Raw genomic sequence first — 20,956 nt, 5'->3', positions numbered from 1 at the left:
GATATATTCAAGTCTCACATAGGACTTGTCTTTCCTACATTATCTCAAAATTTTAGCCCTTATCCCCAAGACATATGCCCATTTTCCTCAACTTTTATATTGAATGATTAGCAAAGCAAACCTTTTTAAGTTCTCAATCTAACAATGAGACATCAAACTAGGAATTTATTGCCATTCCTCAAACTGACATTATACAATGATCAAAATAAGATGCATACATAATATCCTAGAAAATTTGCATGCCCGATTCTTAAAAAGAAGCTAACTATTTTTAACCTATAACAAGCATTTGTTTTTAAATGTCTCAGTTTTACATAGCCATATATTCAAGGTCTTTATCATTCAAGATACATGAAGGTTGTGCATTTAATCTTTAGCATGGTTGTAGGAGATATGATTCACAGAGTAGAAAATAGATAAAAATAAGCATGCAGCCAGCATGGTGCCAAATCATCAGAACTCACTATCTTATCAAAAAATGGAAGTCATTCTTCTTTATTTCTTGAGCAAAGCAGTTTTATATAAGATAAATAGCTTTCAGTCAGAATAGCCTAACATGCAATATGCATCTTTTTGACATGTATATTCTAATGCGACTTTAGACCATAAGATTAAAATAAGAAAAATCTCAGGGTAATGTATTGACAAGAAGCACTGGTAGAATCTGTATTTTTTTCCCATTTTTCATCTTCCAGAATTTGGCTCTGTGTATGTTTGTACCTTACTGGCTATCATTAAGTGATCAACTTCTAGTGACCTTCGAGTATCATTTTCTAAAGTTTTATACAGGGGAATAATGTCTGGGAATTGTCCTTTTGTATATCAAATATCAAAAACCATTTAATGCTTTGGAGACATGATGTTTTGTTTTCAGAGACCAGGATATAGCAGAACATGTTTCTAATTGATGTAGGAGACTGAGTTATAGATATGGGAGCTTGAGAAAGCCACTTAGCTACTTGGATTTTCATCTTCCCATCTTGCAAGGAAGAATTTTGCATCAGGTGTTTTTTCTTTTTAATCATACCGGCTCTATAAATAATGTTGTCATCTATGAATAATTATTCTTTTGTTTAGCATTGAAAATAGACAGATTATGAGTGAGGTGGAATGAAAAGAATTAAGGGGATGCAAGCCTTTTGCAGTGAAGCCATCTTTCCTCTGTGGGTCCCTACTGGACACTGTGCATTGCTGAGAGTACTGCTTTCCCAGGTTCCCAGACCCTTCTCTCCACAAACCCTGTTGACAGGCAGTTGTGGTAGCCTCTTACCTTTCACTTTCTAATACAGAAAACTGAACTAAATCACTTGAGAAAATTGGTGAAGGAGCTGAAAACTTCAATTTTCAAATATTCATTGCTTTCCTATTGACCAGTTTGCACATGTGGAGGAGTTTTATAGCAGACACCCTTTGATTAAAACTACATCTCTACACTCATTTTGCTGTTTGACTTCTTCAAAATTCATCTCCAAATTTTTTCCTCATCTGTAAATTGGGCAAAATACCTAAATGTGTGCTATTATGGAAGAAAAGCAATTATTTACAAGTGTTCAAAAAATACTCTTTTCCTCCCTGCTTTCATGGTCAAATTATTTTGGACAGTACTGACAATAACACTGGTCATTGTCGGTAATAAAAGTCTGTAGAATCTATTTCTAAGCCAAACATTATTCAGTGAGGAGCCATCTCTTGAAATGACAAGATACGAAGAAAACTGACTCCTTTACCTGAAAGAGCTTCCCATATCTGTTTACACTGATCAATTTTGTCTTGGTTTGTATTACTGATTAAATTGGCTACTTTCTAAAGTTCAGACTTTGCCTCTGTGACCACATCTCCCCTCTTTTCTGTTTCCCAGCTCCGTAACTTCCAAGAAAGCATATAAAAACCTAGGCCTCATGATGAAATCAGTTCTGCTGATGTCAAATTAGTTATGCCTGTGAAAGCTCTTGGAAAATGATGATAAGAATAAAGTAAGGAATAACTTCTTACAAAATAAACTACTTTTCACTAGATAAAAGCCAGTGTATAGGAAACATGTGCTCTGCCTTAATTTTATGAGACTTATGAGAAACACTATAGAATAGCCCACAAATGGACAATCAGGAAGACTGGCCCCTAAATAAAGCTTTCTTCTCTCCTCACTCTCCATCTGGTGTTACTTGTGGTGTTAAAAATATAACACAGCAGCACAAACATTGGGTGAAAATCCGAACTCTACACTTCACTATGGGAGTGTTGTTAGACAAGTTACTTATTGTCTCAATTTCTCATCATAAAAATGAGGGCAGTACTGTCTAACTCAAAGATCTGGGGTGAGTACTCAAGTGAATAATAAGGAAGGACCCTGGCCCAAAGTCTTGCTCAGAGCACATATGTTTTAAAAATGTAGTTAATAATTATTAGTATTTTTACGGCCAGGTTCATGATTGTAATCCCAGCACTTTGGGAGGCCTAGGTGGGCAGATCACTTGAGGTCAAAAGTTCGAGACCAGCCTGGTCAACATGGTAAAACTCCATCTCTGCTAAAAATACAAAAAATAGCTGGGCATGGTGGCATGCCTATAATCCCAGCTACTCAGAGGCTGAGGCATGAGAATCGCTTGAACCCAGGAGATGGACGTTGCAGTGAGCCAAGATTGTGCCATTGCCCTCCAGCCTGAACAACGAATCAAGCCACCATCTCAAAAACTAATAATACTACCACTAATTATTATTAGTAGTATTTTTGATAGAGAAGTCTGGATTTGATTATCTAAGTTCCTTTTCATCTTCAAAATTAGACTTTCCCCATTTGGTTGCTCACAAAATACTCCTTACAGAGTTTGGAACACCCTAAGCTCAGTGTTTGAGGACCTGACTAGACTTAGCAGGGAATGCGGCCTGGATGGGTAATTATAAAAAATAAACTTTATCGTATCTTTACAAGCCTGATTGGGGTAGCCAGTTTTCTGTGAATCTGCATGTATTATTTCATCTTCAGTATATACTTACGAATATAGAGAACCATCTCAGATACTAAAAGTGCTGAATATTTTTTCAAGCTATTATAACATTTTGAAAGAGTACTATAAACAGGTACAATATGTGACTATATAATAATGAATGAATTTTCCTGTGTGGCATGAAGGCTTATTATGTTAAAGCCACATTCTGTGTTGTTCTACAGAAGCCATGTGTGACATTTCTCACTAATGGCTTATGCTCTTACTAAACATTTGTCTCTTAACCCCCTCGGTCTTTGGGAATGCCAACATCCACTTGCACGTAAATTAATAGCTTTGCAGAATGGAAATGAGGCACCCAAAAAAGTCCCTTCATTTCTTGAGTCTGATAAGGAAATACATTTCTTTCTAATTACATACTTGACCAGAGTTATCGTTTTCAAATTTATGTGAAAATACTTATTTTATGGGAAAGCATGCTTTTATGACCTCAGTAATAAAACTGCGGCTTGTTTTTACTGATTATGCTGTTTATATTTAACTGTAATTATCAGCTGGGGAGAAGAATAGGTAAGCCCACTTACTTTCTTCGTCAAGGAGGTTTTCAGCAGCTGATAGTAACCTCCTTCTGTCTTCTGGGTTTTCAATATTTAATTCAATGAGATGACTCTCTTTTATATCCTTTAAATCTTCTAAAGTCTCATAACCATTGAGCAAAAGTGTTGAGGTATATTCCTGCGGGACAAAAAATACAAATAATGCAAATTAGTCAGATTCAAATATTTTATTTTTAGTTCTCTTTAAAGAAAGTGTAGAGATGCATATGGAAACCAAAGGTACCAATAAAACTTTTGCTTAACTTCATTTGTATTAGTTTTTGACATATGAACTCCACGGCTCTTAAATGATTATGTTGTTTAATTCTCACCTTTTGTATGGCCAAGTGTAAAGAAGAAATCATTACCTTAAATATCCAATTTGAAATAATGGATAAATTAAATAGTTGGATCATGCATCCATTTGGCATTTTTTTTTCACTTCTCAACCAACTAAATTGATGGAACTAGCGTTACTTTAAGGCTATCAATGAAATGCCTTTAGCAGAGTAGCATGCTACAGTAATATTTCAGAATCTATATCTCTTCTTGTTTGCATGATTGCAAAAACTTCTACTCTCAAAACCTTCTTGGGGTAGGTTAAAAAATGAGTTTGAAACAGATGGAATTCTACGTTAAAATTTTGTTGTAGCATTTTGGTTGAAAGGCATTATATAAACCAAAGGAATTCTAGACTTCCTATTTAATTGAAAGCTTTTATTAAGCATAGAAGCACCATAGTTGGGTGAAAGAATTGTTTTCTCAGAATGTATATTTTGTCCATCATTTGCATCAACATGTATTAGTTTAAAATTCAGAGGTTTCTGATTTCAAATATTAAGTGAAGTGCTTTTTCAACTTCCTCAAAGTTTTCTCCCAGTTTACTTCATCTAATTTCAATACCCTTATTTTCATTCTAAAATAGAATAAGAGGAAGTCCAAAAGTTTAAAGTAATCAGGAAGAACTTATGAGCAGTCCTTTTCAACAAAAAAATAAAAGGAAGGAAAACAAGAGGAGTGACAATTTTTTTTAAAAAAGTATATTCTTGGCACTGAATTAGAATAGAGAAAAAAAAATTCCTGTTGTGACATAGAACCATTTAACTCTTCTTGGGCAAGTCATTTCAGTCTCTTAGCCCTTGGTTTTCTCACTGGTCACAGAACAACCAAGAGGCAGAGGCAAGATGCCAACTTGTACATTCTCCAAGGAATCTCTCATTTGGGGTGTACCAACAGCAATACAGGAAAGCTTAGATGCTGTGTTTGTAGACAGAAACATAACTAGATAATTCAGAAAAAAAAAACAATTAAGAAAATGTAATTGACTATTGCCTTGACGAATTTTGAAAACTATCAAAGTACTGCTCAGTTGATTTTAGAAATAGATTAAAAAACTGTAAATTGATTGATACTAGGTATATTTTCTGTACATGCCATTTAACAAGGTAAACATTTCAAAAGAATTTTGCTAGTATAAAAAGAAAATAATAATTGGGTTATAGATACAGACAACACACTTAACACAACCATTATGGGGCTTGATGATCACTATTTCCTTCAAATTACTTTTAAAATGATTATATTCAGTTATCTTCTCTCAACTTGATTTTAATCTCTGCTTTGTAAAAAATACAATTCTCTTTTTATTTTTCCTTTCACTTTTTTAGACTTATGTTATTCCTTATATTCTATCATTCTAATTTAGAGATTTCCTTAGGGCCTTTTGTTCTTCTAAGGTATTTTTATTTTTCACTGCCCTTTCTTAACATTAATCTCTATTGTCACTGCTAAATACTATTAAGGTTTAGTTCAAGGGATATTATACCAAGACTTGTCCTTGCATAATAAAATTAATAAAGGAGAAATAAGAGCTCTTCTAGGAAAATAGGTTTTCCTTTGCTTGTAAGACTTGTATTTTTAAACAGCACAACACAAATACTGATCCACGCTCCTCAATTTTTCCATTTACATGCCACCAAAAGCAAACAGATCAGAGATTTGCTCACCTGAAGATGAATCCTCTCTAGGAACTCCTGCAGAGTTTTGGATTTTTCACTGTTACTCCTTCGGTTTGCCTTTATTTTCTTGGGGGCTGCTTCCTCTTCTGAGATGACATCCACATAAATGAATTTGAAGTTTCCCACTTTATTGTTCAACATTCCCGTCCACATCCCCATTGGTGTTTTGCAGATAATGTCTATGATGTCTCCTTTCTAAGGACAAAGAAATCCATAAAGATTAGGTTTCAGAGAACTATGATGCTATAAAAATTGATAGAAAGAATGAAATCATAGAAAACTACAATAATGAGGACATTATGCTAAAGGGGTTCAGATATAATAGAAATCAATCTAAACATCCACTTCTCTCAAAAGTTCAGGCTGATGATATGGTGGGTTATGCTTATAATCCCAGAACTTTGGGAGGCCAAGGCAGGAGAATTGCTTGAGGCAAAGAAGTTATTTACTAGGTATAGGAAGAAAATTTAAACATTCTTGACAAAAAGCCCTCACATAGTTTGATGACATGTTTATGCCTCTGTTATCATATCAATTTGTCAACTTGTAACTGTAGAACATAGTGTAATTTACAAAACACTTTTGCCTACTCTAAGTTATTTTTGCTCATAGCACAACTCTTAGATACATAAGGGAGGTATCATTATTAATTTAAATATTACAGAAAATGAAACAGAGATATTAAATGACTTCCCAAGAGCTTGAAGGAAGTTAATGACAGAACCAGGACTCAAGTCTAAGTTATCTAAACTAAAAAATGATGCCCTTATTATTTGTACTTTCAAAGCAATGTATCTGTAACAAAGCTCAAGTCATCATTCCTGGAAGTACTCCCCAGCTGGGGACGGAGATGAAGAAGAAGTCTGTTATTCTAGGTGTTTCCAGTGCACATGAAAAATTTATCTACAGTATAAGATAAACCCATCTCCAGTATTTCATTTATCTAAAATAAAGAAATTGTACCAAAGTCATATAAAAGTATGTGTACACTAAGGTTAAATTATGCTAAATAATTCTTTTTAAGATATTCATGCCCTCCTTTTATTAAGAGGAGGTAACATTTAGATTGAGCTCACAGCAAAGTTTAAATTGAAGTATGAATGAATCACATTGGTATGGACAAACCAGTTGGTCTTTTTCTTTACTCATATCTAAGATGATAATTAACTATAAGCTGCCAGTTATTGGCAACAGTAGAAAACTTCATGGGGATATTTCTTTGTAAAGAATATTTATTTCTATGCAAATATGATGCCTAGGTTTAAGAGTCATAGTTGATCCTTTGAGACAAAAGTTTCTGTCCCAGAGAGGACTTTACAGATTCTAATATTTTTGCCCATTTTAAGTGTCTACCCTCAAACAAAATAAGCATCAAGTCTGCTACTAAAAATATTTTTCCTGCTGCTCTAGGAATGTGCGTTTTTCCATATAAAAAACAGATTTTACTTGTAATGGTATAATTCACTGTGACTGAACTATCTGGTCTTTCTACTTTGTGATCATCTGTCTGTCTAGTCTTGTGATACGTTAAGCTAGGTCTTTCTGCCTTTAAGGAAAGGGAATAAAATCATAGGCTGGATGGCATCAGCTAGGGAGACTGGGAAGTTCTCCCAAAGCTCTAGAAAGTTTCTAGGCATGGAAACCCTTTACTGCATCCTTCCTATTATACTTGAGACTTGTAAATTTGCAAATTATTCTTTAAACATATATACCTGCACATTCCAGGAAAGCCCACAGTTCATCAAGCAAAGACTCAGTTTTATTTTGGATAAAACCCTTGACAGAAATAATAGTATTTCAATCTTCACGGGTAATTGGGGAATTCTTATTGTGTCCTATAAGAGCTTCACAAAAACTCACCTCAGGCAGCAGCAGCAGTGGTGGTATCCTGGCATGGTATTGTAGGGAAGTTGAAAGGCTATCCTGAGTCAAACTGTGCTGTGTTTATTTCCTTCTATTTCTCTATTCCACAATGGTTACTAGATTATGATATTGTTTCCCCAAGACTTGAACTTAGAAATCAGATCATTCCATATACATGACTAAGGAGCTTACTATGGGGAACAGTACATGTTTTATTCTCCAGTTGCGCTTACTCAAATTCGATAGTATGGAAGTGATCAAAACCTTAACTGTTAAATAATAATATAAATACTCCATAATATATCATAATTATTAGTTAACATTGGTTAAGTGTTAACAATATAGAAAATTGATACTATATGTCCTTTGACTTTTAGCACTGATACTAGACAGAATTAATTTAACATCTATGAATTATTTTAGCACAAAGCCATCTTCTCTTTGTGCTATTGTAATCAACTAGTCCCCTTGAGTGTAAGCAGGACTATGAATACTGCTTACATGGGTTTCATAATCATGATTATGTTACCCTTACATGGTAGGAGGGACTTTGCAGATCCAATTATTGTACTAAATTATTTTATATTGAGTTAATTGAAAGGAAGATTATCTTGGTGGGTCTGACAAATCAGGAAGGATCACTTAAAAAGAAAGAATATTAAAGCCTGAGTGAGCTTTTTCCTGATCACCCTGAAAAAGCAAACTGCCAGATTGTAGAAAAGGCCCTGGCTGGTGGAATCTAGGGGCTGAGAATGGCCTCCAGTTGATATCCAGCAAGAAAATGGTGTCCTCAGTCCTATGACCACAAAGAACTGAATTCTGCCAATAGCCAGTGAACTCAGAAGAGAACCCTGAGCCTCAGGTGAGATCACAGCCTGCTTAGAACTCAGTTGAGCCATGTGCACAATTATGACCTACAGAAACTGAGAAACACATTTGTGTTGTTTGATGCCTCTGAGATTGGGGCAATGTGTTACACAACATTAGAAAATGAATACAGAGGAAAAGAGTAAGAAAAGGGAATTCAGGAGGAAATACCAATGGGAGAAAGGTCTCTGGTTACTCATAACAATCAACTTAAAAGGTACTAGACTTTTCTGGGGCATCACAGCAGACAAGAAGCAGGACTGGATTGCAGCTCCAACGTGGGCAGACAGAAGAATGAGTGGAAGCTCACATAATGAATTTTTGCTCCAGAACAATTGCAGAAATAAATCAGAAAACTTTAGAGGAGCTACAGACCCCATGAAAGAAGTGGATTCCTCCTTCAGTACATGGAAGACAACCCAAATACTGTGCTGGTATCCACAGCGGAGAGACCCACAGGCAATTCACATCATAGAACTCTGTACAGACAACCCCTAGTACCAGCCTGGAGCCTGGTAGACTTGCTGGGTGGCTAGATCCAGAAGAGAGGTAACAAAGCCTCCAAGAAGTTTGAGATTATGTTAAACTACCAAAAATAAGAATAATCAGTGTTCCTGAGGAAAAAGAGAAATCTAAAAGTTTGGAAAACATATTTGGGAAAATAATTAAGGAAAACTTCTCTGGCCTTGCTAGAGTCTAAATGGACACCAAAAGCAAGCAGGCATAGCTATTCTTATATCAGACAAAACAAACTTTAAAGCATCAGCAGTTAAACAATACAAAGAGGGATATTATATAATGATAAAAGGCCTTGTTTAACAGGAAAATATCACAATCTTAAACATGTAGGCACCTAACACTGGAGCTCCCAAATTTATAAAGCAATTACTAATGAACCTAAGAAATGAGATAGACAGTAACACAATAACAGTGGGGAACCTGATGACCTAGACAAACCATCAAGACAGAAAGTCAACAAAGAAACAATGGATTTAAATTATGCCCTGGAACAAATGGACTTAACAGATATATACAGAACGTTCCATTCAACAACTGCAGAATATACATTCTATTCAATAGCACATGGAACTTTTTCCAAGTTAGACAATATGATAGGCCACAAAATGAGCCTCAATAAATAAAAAATATTGAAGTTATATCAATCACTGTCTCAGACCACAATGGAATAAAACTGGAAATCAGCTCCAAAAGAAACCTTCAAAACCATGCAAATACATGGAAATTAAATAACCTGCTCCTGAATGATCATTGGGTCAAAAATGAACTCAAGATGAAAATTAAAATATTCTTCAAACTGAGCAACAATAGTGACACAACCTATCAAAACCTCTGTGACACAGCAAAGGCAGTGCCAAGAGGAAAATTCATAGCCCTAAACACCTACATCGAAAAATCTGAAAGAACCCAAACAAACAGTCTACAGTCATACCACAAGAAACTAGAGAAATAAGAACAAACCCAATCTAAAAACAGCAGAAGAAAGGACATAACCAAGATCAGAGCAGAACTAAATAAAATGGAAACAGAAACAATACAAAAGATAAAAGAAACAAAAAGATGTTTTTTTGAAAAGATAAGTAGAATTAATAGACCATTAGCAAGATTAACCAAGAAAAGGAAAGAGAAAATTCAAATAAGCTCAATAAGAAATGAAACAGGAGCTATTACAACTGACACTACAGAAATACAAAAGATCATTCAAGGCTACTACAAACACCTTTACATGCATAAACTACAAGAGATGGCTAAATTCCTGGAAAAGTACAACTCCCCTAGCTTAAATCAGAAAAAAAAATTAGATACTTGGAGCAGACCAATAACAGTCAGTGAGATTGAAATGGTAATATAAAAATTACGAATGAAAAAAAAGTTGAGGACCAGACTGATTCACAGCAGAATTCTACCAAAGAAGAATTGGTACCAATCCTATTGACACTATCGCACAAGATAGAGAAAGAAGGAAACCTCCCTAAATCATTCTATGAAGCTAGTATCACCCTAGTACCAAAACTAGGAAAGGACATAACCAAAAAAGAAAACAACAGACCAATATTCCTGATGAACATAGATGCTGAAATTCTTAACAAAATACTAGCTAACCATAATTCAACAACATATCAAAAAGATAATCCACCACAATCAAGTGGGTTTAATACCAGGGATGCAGGGATGGGTTAACATATGCACATCAATATACATGACACACCATATAAACAGAATTATTAGAAACACACACACACACACACACACAATCATCTCAATAGATGCAGAAAAAGCACTCGACAAAATCCAGCATCTCTTTATGATTAAAATTCTCAGCAAAATTGGCAGACAATGTACATACCCCAATATAATAAAAGGCATCTATGACAAACACACAGTCAGCATAATACTGAATGGGGAAAAGGTGAAAGCATTCCCTTTGAGAACCAGAACAAGGTTAGGATCCCCACTCTCACCATTCCTCTTCAACACAGTACTAGAAGTCCTAACCAGAGCAATCGGACAGGAGAAAAAAAATAAAAGGTATCTAAATCACTAAAAAGGAAGTCAAACTGTCACTGTTTGCTGATAATATGATCATTTACCTAGAAAACCCTAAAGACTCCTCCAGGAAGCTCCTAGAACTGATAAAAGAATTCAGCAGAGTTTCTGAATACAAAATTAATGTACAAAAATCAGTAGCTTTTCTATACACCAGCAGCAACCAAGCTAAGAATCAAATCAAGAACTCAACCCCTTTTACAATAGCTGCAACAACATCAAAAAAATACACTGAAATATACTTAACCAAGGAAAGACCTCTACAAAGAAAACTACAAAACACTGCTGAAAGAAATCATAGACAGCACAAACAAATGGAAACATGTTCCATGCCTATGGATATGTAGAATCAATATTGTAAAAATGACTGTACTGCCAAAAGCAATCTACAAATTCAAAATAATTCCCATCAAAATACCATGATCATTCTTCACAGAATTAAAAAAAAAATTCTAAAATTCATATGAAACCAAAGAAAGGGCCTGCATAGCCAAAGCAAACTTAATTAAGCAAAAATAACAAATCTGGAGGCATCACATTACCTAATTTCAAACTATACTATAAGGCCATAGTCACCAAAACAGCATGGTACTAGTATAAAAATAGGCACATAGAACAATGGAACAGAATAGAGAACCCAGAAATAAACCTGAAACAAAAACAAAGTGGGGAAAGGACATCCTTTTCAACAAATGGTGCTGGGATAATTGGCTAGCCACATGTAGGATAATAAAACTGAATCCTCAACTCTCAATCTCACCTTATACAAAAAACAACTCAAGATGGATTAAAGACTTAAATCTAAGTCCTGAAACCTTAAAACTTCCAGACGGTAACATTGGAAAAACCTTCCCAGACATTGGCTTAGGCAAGGATTTCATGAACAAGAACCCAAAAACAAATGCAATAAAAACCATGATAAGTTGCTGGGACTTTATCAAACTAAAGAGCTTTCGCATGGCAAAATGAACAGTCAGCGGAGGTAAAAGACAACCCAGAGAGTGGGAAAAAAATCTTTACAATCTCTACATCTGATAAAGGACTAATATCCAAAATCTGCAATGAACTCAGATCAACAAGAAGAAAACAAAACAATCCCATCAAAATTGGGCTGAGGACATGAATAGACAATTCTGCAAAAGAAGATATACAAATGGCCAACAAACATATGAAAAAAATGCACAACATCACTAATGATCGGGAAAGGCAAATCAAAACCACAATGCAATGCCACCTTACTCTTGCAAGAATGGCCATAATTAGAAAATTTTTTTAAAAATTGTTGGCATGGATGTAGTGAAATGGGAACACTTCTACACAGCTGGTGGGAATATAAATTAGTACAACCACTATGGAAAACAGTGTAGAGATTCCTTAAAGAACTAAAAGTAGAACTACCATTTGATTTAGCAATTCCACTGCTGAGTATCAACCCAGAGGAAAAGAAGTCATTATATGAAAAATATACTTGGGGCCAGGCGCGGTGGCTCAAACCTGTAATCCCAGCACTTTGGGAGGCCGAGGCGGGTGGATCATGAGGTCAAGAGATCGAGACCATCCTGGTCAACATGGTGAAACCCCGTCTCTACTAAAAATACAAAAAATTAGCTGGGCATGGTGGTGCATGCCTGTAATCCCAGCTACTCAGGAGGCTGAGGCAGGAGAATTGCCTGAACCCAGGAGGCGGAGGTTGCAGTGAGCTGAGATCGTGCCATTGCACTCCAGCCTGGGTAACAAGAGTGAAACTCTGTCTCAAAAAAAAAAAAAAAAAAAAAAAAAAAAAAAAAAAGAAAAATATACTTGCACACACATGTTTATAGCAACACAATTTGTAATTGCAAAAATGTGAAACCAGCCTAAATGCCCATCAGTCAATGAGTAGATAAAGAAACTGTGAGATATAGATAGATAGATAGATAGATAGGTAGACATCTGATGAAATACTACTCAGCCATAAAAAGGAATGAATTAATGGCATTTGCAGTGACCTGGATGAAACTGGTCACTATTATTCTAAGTGAAGTAACTCAGGAATGGAAAACCCAACCTCGTATGTTCTCACTCATAAGCGGGAGGTAAGCTATGAAGATGCAAAGGCATAGGAATGACATAATGGACTTTGAGGACTCAGGGGGAAAGGTGGGAAGGTGGTGAGGGATACAAGACTACAAATATAGTGCAGTGTATACTGCTTGGGTGATGGGTGCACCAAAATCTCACAAATCACTACTAAAGAAGTTATTCATGTAACCAAACACCACCTGTTCCCCAATAGCCTATGGAAATAAAAATAAAAACAAAAATAAAAAGTACTGGAGTTGCCTTGCCAAGTCGCGTTCCCAAGGCCTTTGCTCTGCTGCGTTCTTGCCTGACATTTGCACCTTCTCTCCTTCTCTTTGGTTTCATTATTTTTATTTCTGCAAGTATCAGGCAGAGTTGAACACCTTCAGCAACTGTGAGGCTTTTGGTTTTCATGAAAATGGAGAGAATTCCTTCTGCCCTGATAGATTTTGAATCTGAATCGTCTATATAATAACAAATTATGCTAATAGCCTGAACAGACTGCTACCCCGACTCCACCTCACTTATTTCATTCAAATTCTTAGTGCTGTAAGCCAGTCTTCACTTCTGCTGTTGGGAAGAACACACTCACACTCTGTCTTCCCCTTGCTTATACTTGTTGAAACAGATCATATAACCAGCATTTGACAAACCATTCAGAAGGTGGGATATGGTGTCCTCTCACCTTGATTTTGAGAGAGTCAGTGTCATAGGGACTTGGTGTGAAATCCGTATGCACTCTGGCACGGCCGCAGAATGGTCCTGAGTAGGGGCCATCGTCATCCAGTCGAAAGCTGTCACGGTTACTTGTACCATCTGAACAGCTTGTTATGCCACCTAATGAAAGCAAAAGTTCACAGCTGTCATTGAAGACTTCTAACATTCTGAACCATCATTTGGACACAACTAAGTATTGATAATGCTGGAACACTGGATGCCAGGCTCATGAGGAGGTTAGAATGGACTCATCCTGGTTACGGTCTCCCAGTTGCTCTCCATCAGTGAGTTTTGTTCTCTGAGCATTTCTAACCTTTTTCCTGCCAATCTGGCCACTCTCTCCTCTACTACTAACCCAAGTACCCTCTCACTTCATTCTCCATAATCTGATCCAATATACAATATACTAAGCATTGGACACCTGCCGAAGAGGAGGAAGGTACAGGTACAACCACTGACCAAGCCAGGTAATTAATTTTGTACATGCAAACAAAGACAGAAACTGATAGCAAGTTTGAACTTTGTGTGCTATTGATCATGAATGTTCAAAGCATGACATTACAAAATTTCCTACAACTTATCACAAGCCTTTTCTGCCAGAGTTCCCACCGTGTACCAAAGGCCATTTTGAGTCAGTATTTCTGCCACAACAGGTGGCACTTTTGCTTGTTGTATGAGTGTAAAAGAAAGACAAAGTGTGTCCAAATGTCTGCACCCCCAACTGGTTTGAAACTTAGAAACTGGGCCTTTAAAACTGCTCCGAACTTCAAGGAAAAGAGAAGAGAGAGATCATTTTGCCATCTGCCTGGGAACAAGAATGGATCCCCGTGGAAGTAACTCTCCTCCCCTACCCTCCTACTCAGTCATCACTTCTTCCTTGATCTGGCCTTTCATCATTCTGTTCAATGAGGGAATAACCCAGGTTTCACTACCATGCAATGTGGATATAAGGTAAAGATCCTTCAAGATGCTCCACATTGTATGTGAACTGGTGTAAAACACAGGTGAGTTGCATCTAATGACATAAATTAAGGGGTATATGCTAATAGTAAAATGGGCCACCATCTCTTCACACCCTCCCTTCTGTGACAACTCTAGACCAGGGATTTTCACAGTCCATTCTAGTTAATAAAATTCTAACATTCAGCATCACAATATAGTTTTAAAACTTCCAGCAGAAATGAATACTAACGAGATCTGAATTTCACACATGCAAAAAAAAAAAAATGCTTTAAATGTTTTTGTTAGCTTTTGTCACAAAATAACTATTCTACTCCAAATAGGAAAATAGGAATAAAACTCAGGATATTTGAAACATCTGGTCCTTGCCATACATCTTCAAATAGCAGAAGCAGTCAATTTAAAAGGAAATGGAAAATAAACTTCACAAAAACATTTAAAAGCCCTGAAAAGATTAGAAAGATATATAACAGTCTACATATAAAAAGTCATAAGGCACCCTGAAATATCAATCATTTCATCCAAATATTGTAGCTGGAAAAGTGGCTAAATCCCGAGTGATTTCTTTCTTAGAAAATTATTCTTAGAAAATTTCTTTCTTAGAAAATTATTAATGTTCATTAGAAAATCCTTGTTTGTCACGTATGGATCCTTTTTGCCACCTAATTGGTGACATTCCTACCATTTATTATTTGCATATTGCTTCGCTCTTTACTCAGTAATTCTGAGTTAAGATCTAAAAAGTAAATGTGAGTAAAAGTAAATAGATGCAAATGTGCTATATTTTTTCAGAGTACTTCCGGAAAAAAGAAAAGTGGTGGGGGGAGAAAAAGGGGGCGGGGGAAGCCGGGAAAAGGGTGGGAGAAAGAAAGGGACAGAGAACAGAACAGAAAATAAATTTCATTTATCTGAATACTTGAAGTAATTTTAAAATATTTTGACTCAAGATAAAGCTGGCTCACTCCAACAAAGAATTTTATTTTAGAGATCAGATTGAATCACCTAATACGACTTTTTACACTGTTGTTGACTACAGTGTTAAAAGTTTTAACACAATATATAACTATGTCAAATATATCATGTATTATTTAAACAATAGCAACTCTATATAGATTTAATAGATCTTACATTTTACTATTTCTCTTATCAAGTAGCTGGAAACTTGTTGCTAATTTAACTTGTTGTTTTTAATGAATTTAACCCAGACCTCACACCCAGGATCTTGTCCCTGATTCATTAACCTTACTTGATGAGCTCTGTCCACTGTAGAGACTATCCATGGAGTCACTGGCTTTGAGGGACACCTTCTCTGTGTGGGTCCCAATCACAGGGTCACTGTTCCTATATGGGAGGGCATTCTCTCCATGTTCTTCATCCTTCAGAAAAACAAACCAGAGGTTAAGTACAGAGAAGATTTCCATGAAGATGTTCATTGTGTACATTGATTTAATAGACAAGACATATTTTAGCAATGAAATACTTAAGGATAAAATAATGACATATTTTAGCAATGAAATACTTAAGGATAAAATGATAAAATGATAATTTTAGCAATGAAATACTTAAGGATGAAATACATAAGGATAAAATATGATAGTAGTTGATCTTCAGTTCAATTTCTAGCAAAACCTTTTTCAATATACTTGAAAAAATTCGTCAGATGACATTCCTTTTTCTAGAATTCAGTTGAAATTATAATGGCTCACTTTTACAAACTAGCATGAATATCATATTAATACTATTTAATAAAAAATGTTAGATTTATTAACATCTATGGTTTATCTTTTAAGACACATTTACTTCTTCATGTTGTCCTTATCCTCTGTTTATCACCATTACTAATCCACTGATCCTATAAGCTTCAACTCTGCATAGTTGCTTCATGTCAGTTATTTGCACCCTACCAGATCACTAGATATGAATAAAACATGTACATTTTGCAATTCTAAAGCAAAGCTTATCTAAGAAGCTTTACACATCTAATACCGTGCTTGCCACCTAGTCAAGTGAAAAGCAAACCTTGCATAAAATTAGAAAAGACAGACAATTTCAAAACAAATTATATTTTCTTGAAAACATCTCCAATGTTTTCCATATTTCAATATTTTGGATTAAACTTATGAATTTCTTAACAATTATCAGAATGTAATTCAACATTCTTTGTGTGCATTTCTAAACGTTGATAAAACTTGACAATATACATATACCAGACACTCGGTTTTATTCTCTGCTTTTATCCATTTCTTTATTCATTCAGTCATTCAATGTAAGTTTATAGAACACCTACTGGCTCCTGGGCAATGTTCTGGGAACTGGGAATTATGGTAAACAAGATAACAGGGTGCTTGTTATAATGAAGGATATTCTAGTGTGTTAGCTGTGTGTGTGTATGTGTGTGTGTGTGTGTGTGTGTGTGTGTGTATCTGCGTGTCTGTGTGTGTAGAGTATTCGGGGAGGTGTGTATAAACAAAATAAGCAAGACAATTTCAGAGAATAAGTGTTAAGAAAGAAAGAAAACTGGGTGATGTGAGAGAATGTGTGGCTGAGGTTAGGGTTACAGGTTGGCTGCTTTAAATGGAGTGTCCTTCAAAGACCTCTGCCATACAGTAATGTATGCCCCCAATTATTGACCTAAATGAAAAGAAAATGTAACTTAGATGAAGCTTCGGAGACAGTTTTCTAAGCAAAAGGAACGGCAAGAGCAAAATAACTGAACTCAGAATTAGCTTGGGTTGTGCAGGGGAAAACAACAAGGCTAATGTGGTGAGAGAAAGGAGAATATTAGTGTGTGGAGCCACATCAAGAAAACTTTTTAGACCACATGTGGTGGCCATGGAAATGTGCCACTTAGATCTCTTGCTGACGGACCTTTCTTTACAAACAGCCCCAGGACTGCCCCTCTGTATCCACCACTCTGTTTGCAGTAAAACCATATACCCTGCCAGTAACTGAAAATGTAGGGGTATTGTTTGAGCCCATTCTAGTGGAATGCAGGGCTCCTGTAATAGAAAACTTTAGTATAAGAATCCTCCATCAATCTGACCAAAGCTTTCTCAGAATTCTGCTGAAGTATGAGACTCTCTCTACCTGATCCTGCTTCCTTTTCCCTGTCCTTTTACAGATGTCAGATTTGCATTGCAGTCTAAAGGCTTTCTCTTCTTTGGCCTTCCTAGCATTTCCCCCTATAAATCTCTGGTGTTTCTGTTCCTTTCTTGGAATCTGCTTCTCAGAGGACTAGAATGAACACACCAAGTAAAGGGGTGCATTATGAAAACACTGTGAAAATTTAACCATGGCCAGATTTCCACTTGTCAGAGATAGTTTTGGCTTTCAGATGGAGAATAAATATTATGTGAGAAAGAATAAAAAGCATGGGAAGCAATCGGGATTATTATAGTAATCCAGGAAAGAACAGTTGGTTACTTAGTCTAAAGCAGGAATAGTTTACATGGAGAAATTAGAGAGTTTATATATACTTGATAATACAATTAAGATAATTTACTGATGAATTAGTGTGAAAAATGAGAAAAAGAATTTAGGATGATTCTTAGATTTTCTTTTCTTTTTTCCTTTTTTAATATTTTTGTTTTTATTTGTTTTGGAGATCAGTGTTGTCTGCTGCCACTGGGGAATACTGAATGAGAAAACTTTTTTTTTTTTTTGGTAAAAGCATAGAGAATTGTTATATTAGCTTTGGATATATTAAGTTTTGGATGTATGCTGAACATCTAAACGAGAATATCAAATAAGAAATTGATTGTATAAATACAATAGATAAGTGAAGAGGTCATTGCTAGAGATATATTTTTTGAAGACAAAGTCATGAGAGTAGATGAGCTGACTTTGGAGGAGAGGGTAGATTCAGTGGAGCAACCAGAAACAAACCTCAGGAAGATCCAATGTTTCAAGGGATGAGAAAGGAAGCAGAGCCAAGAAAGGAAACTATGAGGAAGAATAAATGTCAGAAGTATGCCAAGTCAAAGAAGCCAAGAAAAGTGAATGTTTTATATGTAAGGATATCAGCACTTGGGTCGAATACAACTGAAAAGTACTAAGGAGAAAGAAAAGTGACCATTGGATTTGACAACATAGATTCACCCAGATGGTGACAGCTATTTTAACTGAGTACTGGGGGCAGAGACTTATTGAAGTGGGTTGAAAAAGCAAATGGACATAAGACATAAAAATCAATAAAGTAGAATTGAGAGCCCATAAATAAACCCACTTATTTATGATCTGTATATTTATGACAATATATTTATGGTCAATTGATTTCTAACAAGAGTGCCAAGACAATGAAATAGGAAAAGAATTGTCTTTTCAACAAACAGCGTTAGGGCAGCTGTGTATCTACTTGCAAAAGAATGAAGGTGGGCTCTTCCCATATACCATACAGTCAAATTACCTTGAAATGAATCATACACCAAAATTTATGAGACTACTGACCTCTTAAAAGAAAACCTAGGAATAATTCTTTATAACATTAGGTTAGACAACAGTTTCTTAAATATGTTACCAAAAGCACCAGTGACCACAAAAAGAAAATTGGAATACAATCAAATTATAAACACTTGTGCTACAAACAATGCCATGGAGAAAATAAAAATATAATCCACGGAATTGGAGAAAATATATTATATTGCAAGTGATATATCTAATAAAGGACTTGCATCCAGAATATATAATAAACATTTAAAACACAAAGATAAATAACCCAATTAAAAATGGACAATGGATGTGAAAAACACTTCTCCATGAAGATATATAAATGGCTAAAAAGCACATGAAGAGATTCTTGACATTATCAGTCATCAGGGAAATAGAAAGTACAAAAAAATGTAAATCAAAATCACAATGAGATTCCATCTCACATCCACTAGGATGGCTAGTATTAGAAAGACAATAACAAGTGTTGGCAATGATGTGGAGAAATTGAAACTCTCATACATTGTTGGTGGGAATGTAAAATGACACAGCTGCTTAGGAAAGCAATTTGCCAGTTTCTCTGTTAGACACAGAGTTACCATATATCCAAGGGAAATGAAAAAAGATTTTCATACAAAAATTGAACAGAAGTATTTGTAGCAGCATTATTCATAATAGCTAAAAAGTGAAAGCAACCCAACTGATCATTAACTGATAAGTGGATATATTAAATGTGGTCCATAAAGCAGAAATATTATTTGGCAATAAAAACGAATGAAGTACTGATACTTGCTACAAAATTAATGACATGTTGTTCACATGCATATAAAAATGCATGATCCTTTTTTTTCATTTTTTTGGTGGAATCTCGTTCTGTCATCAGGCTTGAGTACAGTGGCTCACTGCAACTTTTGCCTCCCAGGTTCAAGCGATTCTCCTGCCTCAGCCTCCCGAGTAGCTGGGACTACAGGCCTGCACCACCATGCCCAGCTAATTTTTCTATTTTTAGTAGAGATGGGGTTTCACCATGTTGGCCAGAATGGTCTCCATCTCTTGACCTCATGATCCACCCACTTCAGCCTCCCAAAGTGCTGGGATTACAGGCGTGAGCCACCATGCCTGGCTGATGCATGCTCTTTCTGAGTGTTAGTTTCTTCTGTTAAAATGAAACTAATACTTCCTTCTACCCAACTTCTGGGCATAATGACTAAGGAAGAAAACAGGTGCTTAAGTACTTCATAAAGCACGAAGCACTTCTGTAAACCAGCTGAACAGTTTAAGAAAGATTTAGTAAAAAAATACAAATGATATCATAGAGAATACTTACCTTTTCCTCAGAAAGGGCTTTGATGTACTTTTTACCCACTTTTTTCTTCATTGTCCAAGAAATAGTTCTCATTTTTTTACCCAAACCTCCTCCATTATTTGAACTTTTACTTGGTTCTCCACTTTCATGTATGGGATCTCCATTACGTACCTGGATTAAAATTGTTAATAAAAGACAAAATAATAAAATCATAAAAAACATTCATCTGAAATCATTGTTACAGGGAGCATTCTGAGTTTGTGGATTTCTCATATATTCTGTGCAGCAGCCTCCATGGACATACACATATTTTTAAAGTTGTCTAGGCCTGGTGGCTTTTGCTATAAACTCAGAAAGTAAACCTTGTGATACTGAAGGACTTGAGCCTCACATCTGCAACTCTTTTAGAGAATTTTGGCTATTTTTTAAATTGCTGTATTGAAGAACCATTATATTCCCTCTTCTTGAGATGAACAAACAAGATTAAATACCAGAGATAAGGAGTTAGTGTGTTTACACAGATTAAAAAAAAAAAAACATTTTATTGGAAGCTTTAGATAGGCTGTAGCATCTATCTGAGTTGAATGGGCCTTAAAATATCCTCTTGCTTCTCATAGAAATTGAAATGATTGT

The 20,956-nt window shown here is 35.6% G+C and overlaps 1 protein-coding gene across 3 annotated transcripts in view; it reads right to left on the bottom strand.

The window, feature by feature from the left end:
- Positions 1–20,956, bottom strand: part of SAMSN1 (SAM domain, SH3 domain and nuclear localization signals 1) — a 330,513-nt gene that overhangs the window by 12,106 nt on the left and 297,451 nt on the right. For all 3 annotated transcript variants that reach the window (XM_074389483.1, XM_010344881.3, XM_010344882.3), the window contains 5 exons: positions 20,345–20,494; positions 15,839–15,968; positions 13,601–13,752; positions 5,548–5,754; positions 3,530–3,680 (listed from right to left, as the gene is read on the bottom strand). In XM_074389483.1, coding sequence (XP_074245584.1) covers positions 3,530–3,680; positions 5,548–5,754; positions 13,601–13,752; positions 15,839–15,968; positions 20,345–20,494 — 790 coding nt within the window. The remainder of the gene's footprint in view (positions 1–3,529; positions 3,681–5,547; positions 5,755–13,600; positions 13,753–15,838; positions 15,969–20,344; positions 20,495–20,956) is intronic.

The sequence above is a fragment of the Saimiri boliviensis genome, chromosome 18, assembly GCF_048565385.1.
Source record: "Saimiri boliviensis isolate mSaiBol1 chromosome 18, mSaiBol1.pri, whole genome shotgun sequence".
Taxonomy (NCBI): domain Eukaryota; kingdom Metazoa; phylum Chordata; class Mammalia; order Primates; family Cebidae; genus Saimiri; species Saimiri boliviensis.
The sequence above is the reverse complement of the archived record's forward strand: the minus strand, read 5'-3'. Positions and strand labels throughout refer to the sequence as shown.